Raw genomic sequence first — 10000 nt, forward strand, 5'->3', positions numbered from 1 at the left:
CTAGATTGCATTTACCAAAGATTTCAGTGCTCAGCCTTAAGGTAGAGAATCGTCAGTACGGGTCACAAATTACAGTTTTTTCAAACTTTGTGTGTGGATACGTGAACTTGTGACGCACCATGGGTGCCCAGTTGCCAGATGCGTAATGTGCTCCTTTCCGCGATTTAAAGGTCTGGGGTATTTAAATGCCCTCGCTCTGCCACACCCCTTTTTGCTTCATGCTTTGTTTTTCTTGTATTTTCAGCATTTTTTTGGCTGTTTTTGCTAATTAATTTGGTATGATACTGTGCGATAGTTTAGGCTGTGTTCAGCAGGCAGGCAGCAGCAGCATGGATGGGAGAACAGTGCGATAGATAAAGTTGTTGGGAGTACACATGCATTGTTTTCAACCTGTTGAAAAACTGGCAATATGTCATTTATATATCAGAAATGCAAAATATATGATTTATCATGTACTCTGATATGTAAATGACTGGGGACCAGGAGCCTTGACATCTGAAAGTATACTTTTCTGAGAACACTCCCGCCTAATCTAACCTAACCTTGACATAAAGATGACCTAAAATTACCTGAACAAGGCTTTACCCTCTACCACAGGACTCCTATTAAAGGCCAAGGGATTGTCTAAGTAGATATTCACATTTGGTAATCATTGGTATGACCTTTATGGTGTAATGAAGATGAATGACAAAAACTGCTATTTTCTTAAAATCATATTTTCATGCGAGAAAATAAGTAAAACTTTGTATGTAATTACGCAATTTTTATAATTCTTGTTGCAAAATGACCGTCCAGTTCGTAACTACTAACTGTAAGACATGCATTATTTTCACCAAATACATTTTTTACTGAAAAAATTAATGGCGATTTTCTGAGGAAATAAAAAGTCACTTTTTTGCAAGGTAACTGAAACATTGTCATTTCAGATAGATTTACATAAATGCTACAGTTGGTACTCCTATTTGTTGACTAACTCTGGCCAGAAGGAAATTGCAGTACTATTCACAATAAGGAAACCGTTACATAATTTTCGAATTCTATGATCTCCCTCGTTTATTTTTTTTCTAGCGCAAAAAATTATGCAGCTTTTTAAAATCAAATTCCTTGTACTCAAGCTTCACATATTCATGCACATTGTGTAAAAATTTTATTGACCTAGCTAAAAAACTAAATCGAAGAGGACTGGATAACGAATTTTGTGACCGTTCCGACAACTCTTTCCCTTAATGTAACAAGTGCTTACTTCCCTGAATCAAACAAATAACTTTCCCTTTCATATGCATGTTAGTATATACATTTTTGTTCTGATTTGTTGTTGTTGTAAAGTGTATTACAGTATTACAATATGAGCATAGTGGCGGATTCTTGAATTTTGAAAAATTAAGAGATGTAGCCACATTTTCAGACAAATATAAATAAATTGATCAATCAGTAAGTAAATACATATAAAAATTAAGATGGTAAACATGCTACAACAAAATTAGAAGGAAATTTTAATATCTGCCACCACTACACCATTTGTGTAGGGTTGAAATAGTTGAAATACTAAACAGTTGTTACCTCTTGTCATCAGTGGGTTAACAGACAGTGGTAATGTAATAAAATTATTCCCAGGAGAGCCTGAGTCACAGAGAACATATTACTACATATGACTCTCTGAACATTTTTGCATCACTGCTTTCATATGTCATTTGTGTGTGGCCCAAGACTTGTTATCTGTATCACCTGTCCCTATAATTTCCCCCTTCAATCTGAATCAAAGATGGCAATCACACATCCACAAGAGATTTCAGTGACACTTTGTACGTACCGACAAAAGCCTAGCAGAGGTAGGGCGATCAGGTGGGTTCTTCTGCAGACATGACTCAACAAAATGCTGGAATTCCTTTGACCATTCTGGGGAGGACATTTTGGGGGCAACATTTTGGGCGATGTGGTACAAGGCACTCATGGCATTCATGTTGAAATAGGGCGGTTTGCGCTCAGCTAGTTCTATGCATGTGATGCCTAAGGACCACACATCTACCTATTATGAGAAAAAAAAAACAAATAAATAAACTTTCTTAAAGCACAAAGACAATGTTTACAAAAAATACTCAATACAGATCCAATAAGAAGACAAGTAATACATAAACAATGAGAAAATGGTAATATAAGAATCAGACATTATCAATTCAAGTAGATACATCTTGAGTGACTTTGCCACATTAATTCATGAATGAAAAATTGCAAAACAATAAAGGTCTTGTAAACATTATGCAGTGCTTACCTTTCCATCATATTGTCCTTCGTCCATAGCTAGAATTACCTCTGGAGCCATCCAATATGGTGTCCCAACAAAACTATTGGCTGGTGATGCAATACTTGCACTACCAAAGTCAGCTGGAAAAAATATTGAATACATGAGAAAAACGCAATTTCATATTTCAAGTAAACAAAAGCACTAATCCTCGAAGGAGAACTAGCCAAATGTGACCACACCATATTTCCCTATTCCCTGATTACCTCTTCTTTTCTAATGCTATTAAAATCATATTATTATCACTAGCATTTAATCATATGATGATCATAAACTAGTAGCAATAAAAAATCTAAACAAATTATTCCAAAAATTGATGAAAAGGGTTACATAGGTAGAACTAGTTAATGATTCTTTGACAACAATGTACTTGTGAAGCCTTCTATGTGTAAACTCAGTCAGTGAACTAAAATCACAGGGGATATGGCACATATCATGCTAACCCAGCACAAAGGGGTTACCCACTGATGCCCTGAGTGCACATATACATCCAATGCCCAACATGGTGTTGTCTTGTTACTTTTGTTTACATACAAACATCTCTTAAAGTGTTCAGTCACTAAGGCATTAATCATTAGGTCTTAACTAGGTCTTGGCTTACATTTTTGCTACAGCCCTTGAATTTTATAGTAGAATTTTTTTATTTAATCAAAATCATTCATGACAATAGTGTTATAACAATAATAATGTAACTAAATGTAAAATGTATATTAATAATAATCATAACATCAATAGAAATGAATCATTTCCAAAAAATTCAGGAATGGAATAAACAGGTGAAATCAAGCAGACCTAGTAACTGACTCCTTTGTGACTAAACAGTTATGAAACAATTTTTCCGTAAAAACATTAATAAAGAAAACCATAGTGGACAATCATGATAAAAAAATGATCAAAGAAAGAATGAATGACAGAAATCAAACAAAGGGAAAAAAATGTTACATTGGCTTCCACAGTCACAATAAAAAGAAATGGTTATTTTTAATTTACCTTAAATACCATAAAATTTTAGTCCACAACAAGTACCCTTCCTTGACAACAGAATATACATACCCAGTTTTACAGTGCCATTTTCAGTAAGTAGAATATTTCCAGCTTTGACATCACGGTGAATTTTTCCCAACGAATGCAGATATGCAAGACCAGAGAGACAGCCTTCGCAAATGGCACTGATTTCTTCTTCTCTAAGGGGTTGACGGTGAACTTCTATGATGTCTGATGCCGATCCTAAGCAGTATTCCATTACCAACTGAAAGGGTAATTAAAAGCATTCAATAAGAGAAAATGAAAAGTTTAATTCATAAAAAAAAAAAGGACTGTTTACAAAGAGTAAATACTCAATGAATGAGTGGCATCACTGAGTAGAATGAGTGACTAAGTTGAATGAGTAGAATGTACAAGGAGAACAAGTGAATAGAATGAGTGTGTGAAGTTACATGGTTGAATGAGTGAATTATATACCTCCAGATAGCATATGGCTCACGTCATGGCTCCTAACGACTGCTCTTCCTACCATGCCTGAATTGGTCACGGCTACGAAGGACGTGTCATTCATATCACATTACAACAGTGCATGCATTACATTTTTTGCTTTTCTTTATGAATACTCTCCAGCCCACATATCAAATGGCCTGGGGTACTGCCTAACAGAGAATCAAAAGTATAGTGCTCTGATTGGCTAATATCTTGCATATTACTAATTTGCCTGCTATCCATGGAAGGTTATCACACATTACAACATTGTGTTCTCTTGCTGCTGCTATAAACCTGTAAGTAACCTTCACTCTAGTTTATATCATCGGTCCAGCATTCATTTGAGCTCTACTGCACAGTGCATTTCAACCCAGACCAAAATACTCTGGGTGAACAGTTTTGTCACAAAATGCACCTATCAGCTGATTATCATAAGCAATTTGTCCTTGCATGGGGGTCATCATTAAGACTTGTAAAATGAGAGATGACTTACTTTCTGAGCTGAGAATGTAATAGGGGGTGTGGAACAGGTAGGTAAGTTCTACACTACACACACATTCACCCTACAATCCAGATGACATGACCATTACATCTTGAAAAAAATTTGGCTTGAGGGATGGGTGACATGAAAATGCCATCATGGGAAAATTTGGCTGTGGGCTGGGGTGAAGCAAAATTGCCTTTGTGAGCATTTTAACTGAAGGCTGGGGTGACTGGTATGACTTGCCACAAGTGCACATAGTTAAGACTCATCTAGCATTTAGGAAGGGGCTTTTCATCAATAAATGAGTGTGGAATGTTCTGTCCTTGAGCCATAACTGGAAGAACACCTGCTACTGGGAGGATGTTATTTCCATGCTCATGATCCTAATCCTGGCCACCATGATCAGCAGCACAGGTAGTATTACAGAAAATCAAATATTCAAAAAAAATAAAATAAATAAATTTAAAAAAATAACAAAATGTTGCTTCTTATAATTCTTGCACTGAGTTATTTACAACCTAGAGAGATGATATGGAGTCTGTCCAAGGAAAATAGTCTATAATCATCTGGATAGAGCAAATCAAACATCAAATATACATTGGAAAAAAAAAAATACATAACCAAAAGTGGAGCGATTGTCATCATAAGTGGCGTAAATTTATAGCTCACACATTTCTAATTTTTCCATAACACCATGCATCTGCATGCAGACCAAGACCCTTCCAAAAAGGATTGAAAATGATAAATAATGGTTTGTATGCATTAGTATAACATTTTGTTTAAAAAAACATCTTTGTCCCCGATTTGGGAAGGTGAGGAGCAAGAATCAATTGAATATTTCACAGTTGCATTCAATCTTACTATCTTGTCAGATGTTCACTTAAGCTTTACTGTACAATGTGTTTCACTCCAGCCCAAAACACTCGGGGTGAATGGTTTTACCACGAACCACACCTATCACCTATCTTAAACAATCTGTCCTTGTATGGTGGACATCATTGAAACTTGTCAAGAGAGATATGACTGACTTTTCTGATTGAAAATGTAATAGGGGCTTGAAACTGATGTAGACAATTTCTATACTACACATGCATTAATGACTAACAAAAACAGAAAGGTATATTGAAATATGTTCAGAAAGCTGGCTTTTTGAGGCTCTAAATTGGCAGCCATTTTGATAGTTTACAAACAGACCAGGAGGTGAACCAAACCACCTCAAACACTCACACACTTTGGTATGCAACACCCTGCATGACGCTTTGTCAAGCAGACCTTTCACTTTTTTTGCCCTGCTATGCACTGTACGCTTTGCCTAAGTAAATACAGGGCTGTTAAATTTGAAGTATTTCTTTCTTATAATTCATTATATATCATTCACTGGCACATAATCAGAAACTTTCCTGTTTTGATACACTTCTATACACACTGACAATAAAAAGGTACATGCCAAATCGGCAAATTTTACTAAATCTGTTAGATTTAATTTTTTCACAAGAGCACTCCTCAAGATACTCATTACCAACTCAAAACCACCCAAACCAATCCCATATCCACATAAGAGGAGGAAATGCTGCCCCAAAAGATTAAGCTTCGAGCTTCTTTTCATCCTCATCATTCAATCGGATGTTTAAGCCACATGCAAGAGTGCAGTGAGCAGGGTAAATTTATAGTTCCCACACTTCTAATTTTTTCTTAACATGGTTGACTCTACATACACACCAGTGAATGGTTTGGTATGGCAAAAGGGAGGTCCCATCATGTGTTGGTTAAGTAGAATGAGTGACTTAATTAAATGGAAGGAAAAGAAAACTGCAAACATGAAGAAAAATGACAATCAGTCAAGTCAAATAGATGAATGGAATGAGTAAAATGAAAAAAATGTAAACATTTAGCAGAAATATCAATGGAATGAGTGAGTGAAATGCACAAGTATGAGTTGGCGAATGAGTGGAATTCAGTGGATCAACAGAATGACATGATTGGTGGATCAAACGAGTAAGTGAATAAAATGGCTGATTAAATGAGTGAGTGATCATGGTAGTGACTAATGATAAAGAAAAAAGAAAAATATCCCCCAAGGACTCACCCAAAGTCCAACATGAATAATCAACAAAAAGTTACTCACCCATACTGTAGATTCCTTGAGGTAGCATCCTCTATAGGTTACTGTGTTTGGGTGACGGAGATTGCGCAAGAACCGTATCTCCTTCAAGATGTCTTGCCACTTCTCTGCACTTTGTTTTCCATTGTAGGACATTTTCTTGATAGCCACCACCTGAGAAGAAAAACATTACATGGACTCAAAATTTTTGTCAAGTGTAAAACTATCTTGCCAAAAGCCTTAGAAAAGTAAGGCAATACCTAGGACCTATGAACTAAAATCTTCAAAATATCAAAATCCTGACAAGTCTTCTTCAAACACCTAAAAACACAATAAAACAAGGGTTATTTGAAATAATAAATTTAATGGCTGAATAAGGCAACTAACGGTGAAACCTAGTGTCCTACACATGAAATCTGGGGGAGGGGGAGTGGGTGATTAACTGAGTAATAACCATCAATGAGCAAGGACTGGCTCCTCATCTTTCCACTACTTGTTCACATACCCATGTAACTTGAATGGGGGTATCTCCAAATCAATTTTGCTAAATAAGCAATATATTATGAAGCTATAGCTCCTTACATTTGTTTGCACTTTGGGGAAAAGTTGAGCTTGTATGAAATGAATAAATGAGCCTCCATAGAATTCCAAAATGTGAAGTAAAGGAGAAATGAATACAGTATAAGCTTTTGGCAAGGTGGTATTAAGACATTAAAACAAGTCAACATTACTTAACAGACAGAGAATTTCGAAAAATCAGTATATTTTATCAAATTACACATGGGCTACCTAAACCCAGAATTAGCCATATATTATGGCCATGAGACACCTTGGTGTATTGGTATTAATAAATGAGATCACACATTATGACAGTGACATTGCACATTCATATTCATAAGATGTAATACTAGAATTAGCATGTAACTGTAAAATTAAAACACCAAATTATCAATACTTGGCACTTTCAAATTGTAAATCTCGAGAATCACCTTCATCCTAACAAGCAAAATATGGGGTAGCCTTCACTCCACATTACTTACTTCCTTGGATGTAACATGTCGTGCATAGTACACTGCTCCGAAACTGCCATGGCCAATTTCCCGCAAGTCATCAAAAACGCGGTCAGGATCCTCTCTTTCAAACAAGTCAGCCACCTCTGGATTCCGGAGGCTCCCGGGCCGAGTGATGGTGGCCATTTTGGAGATGTGGCAGCCGAGGCTTACGCAGCGGCTACGTCCACCTTCTTGTTACATCACTTACAACACTCCTTGCAACTGGAAAAGGATGAGAAAATTGTAGACCAGAGCATAATAATATGTCATCAAACTCTGATACTAGGGGAGAAAAACGTTAAAGGTAACAAAGGCAAGTTGTAACAGGGACCATCACTGAGCAGCTATTAAGGATATTCTCATCAGATTTTGCCTGAAAGAATGCCTGGTTGTCCTCTTCAATGCAAGTAATGTCTCTTTTTCTCTTTTTGGACCTTTTTCTAATCCAGTCCATGGTTGGTTTGGATTCCAGTGAATATTGCAAGTACAATACATTTCTTATTCTTTCTCTTCCAGTCAATATTAGCTGCTATATTCTGCAGCCTTTTACACACCAACATGTTTTTTTCACAACTTATATGGCTGGGCAATTTGTAACAAAACAATTTTTTTTCATCTTAATCAATATTTTTAAAAAATGATTACACTGAATCTTCTCGTATTATTCTATAAAACTATCAAATTTTGGGCTTATTCAATGCAAACACTGGCTAATCTTAATCTCTTAATTGAATATGCCCCTCAGGCACAAAATTGGAGGTCATCCACTGCAGTACTGTCATCTAGATTCAACAAGTAATGTATATCTTGACTAGAATCATCAAACACAGCATAGACAAAACATAATTTCTTGATCATATATCAACAATATCAACAAAAGCTATGGATAGGCCTCCTACTATTCACATGTGTGTGAAATATCATTAACTTCTTCACTTACAAAGGCAGATTTTAAAGGAAGTTATATTCATGAATTTTACAGCAAATTTACTTTACTACCATGCCTGCCTCCTATAATAATACGAGTAACCATTATATTTAAACAAATTTTATTGTCTCTCCACTTCCTATAGCTAACTGATATATATGTTTCATTTTCATATTCATATCAATATCAAAATCCATATTTGTATGTATGAAAGGAAATAAAGACAAATTATGAAAAGAAACTGAATATTATATATTGAATTTGTATGTATCTATATAACCATACATATATAAACACATATGTATTTATTCAATCAATCAATCAATCAATCAATCAATCAATCAATCAATCAATCAATCAATCAGTCTATCTATCTATCTATTATTTGTCAAAAGTATGTGACCCCTGCTTTCCCACTATGCTTATCAGTGAATACACTGAGGAATTTATGTAAAAGAATGTAAGGTTGCCTTTCTTCATCTTTACACTTTGAAGATGTCTAGGAAGTGACAGAGCAGGGTTCTTGAATACAACAGGTGAGATATTGCCCAATGACTCACTAATGATCGCCTCTGGCTTGGATACATAACTTATGTCCTTCCCTTGTAAATTCCTCTTAATAACATGCCATAGGTTTTCAATAGTATGAAGATCCAGGCTATTGCTCAGCTAATCCTTTATAAAGTGTACCATGCAGTACTCGAGCCACTGGGTCACATATTTTGCTATGTGGGCAGGGACACCATCTTGCTGGAAGATGCCGACTTTGGCAAGCCCGAACAAGGGGTCACACAAGCTGCTCCAGATAGTAATGTTGTTTAACTTTAACATTCATTACGAATAACAAGTTTTCCTAGGCCCCTGCCAGTAAAACAACCTCACACCATGAGTGAGGTTGGGTGTACTACTATGTACTGCACACAGCTTGAGTCGAGGTGGTTGCTGCCTTTTTGCTGGTACACTACACTTCCACGGTTGCATACAATGTCAACTGTAGCCTCATCTAACCATAAGACAGAGCCAGCCCTCTACGCTCTGGACATAAAATTCCATGCAAAAGGAAACCCTATGAACTATCTGTGCCTTTGCTAGAAGAGGGTCTTTCCTTGGTGTGTGGCTGGTGTAAGTTAACTCCTGCACATGCTGTAACCTGGAATGCACAGAAGTCCCCCAAACACTTCAGGATTGCTCTTCTTCACAGATTTCACTACTGATCATCTGATCATGGACTTGCCCCTAAGATACACTTTATGATGCTCAATGTCCATTATGAAGTCTTCCTAACAGTGAGGTTCAACTGGCTTTGTTCAACTGGCTTTGTTGGACTTGTGTCCAAGTGCCCAGCCAGGCATAGTGTTTCACCTGCAAAAAGCATTGCTGTTCCAGACCACACATCTCTCTTGCTTGAAAAACACAGTTTAGGCAAGATAACCATGCTTACGGCCAGTTGAACCGCACCTTAACCCACTAATGCCGGTATATTTTGAAGCCGAATATAATAGTTTCTGGTCTGCTTCAAAATTGGTGCACGGGGCTGGCCTAGAAGCTGCCCCTGCGCCAGCCGCGGCCCACAACAGAATTGGAGCACTAGCTCCCATCCAACATCACACTGGCAGGATGCCCGGCAATGTTCATTTTTCCGGGTGTCTCATATGTGGGACAC

The 10000-nt window shown here is 36.8% G+C and overlaps 1 protein-coding gene across 11 annotated transcripts in view; it reads right to left on the minus strand.

Annotated features, from left to right (window-relative positions):
• Tao (Serine/threonine-protein kinase Tao) overlaps nt 1–10000 on the minus strand; it is an 83531-nt gene that overhangs the window by 47565 nt on the left and 25966 nt on the right. For all 11 annotated transcript variants that reach the window (XM_070135359.1, XM_070135367.1, XM_070135364.1 and 8 more), the window contains 5 exons: nt 7398–7631; nt 6382–6531; nt 3353–3548; nt 2270–2382; nt 1811–2026 (listed from right to left, as the gene is read on the minus strand). In XM_070135359.1, coding sequence (XP_069991460.1) covers nt 1811–2026; nt 2270–2382; nt 3353–3548; nt 6382–6531; nt 7398–7553 — 831 coding nt within the window. In that variant the 5' untranslated portion in view covers nt 7554–7631. The remainder of the gene's footprint in view (nt 1–1810; nt 2027–2269; nt 2383–3352; nt 3549–6381; nt 6532–7397; nt 7632–10000) is intronic.

The sequence above is a fragment of the Penaeus vannamei genome, chromosome 20 (assembly GCF_042767895.1).
Source record: "Penaeus vannamei isolate JL-2024 chromosome 20, ASM4276789v1, whole genome shotgun sequence".
Lineage (NCBI taxonomy): Eukaryota > Metazoa > Arthropoda > Malacostraca > Decapoda > Penaeidae > Penaeus > Penaeus vannamei.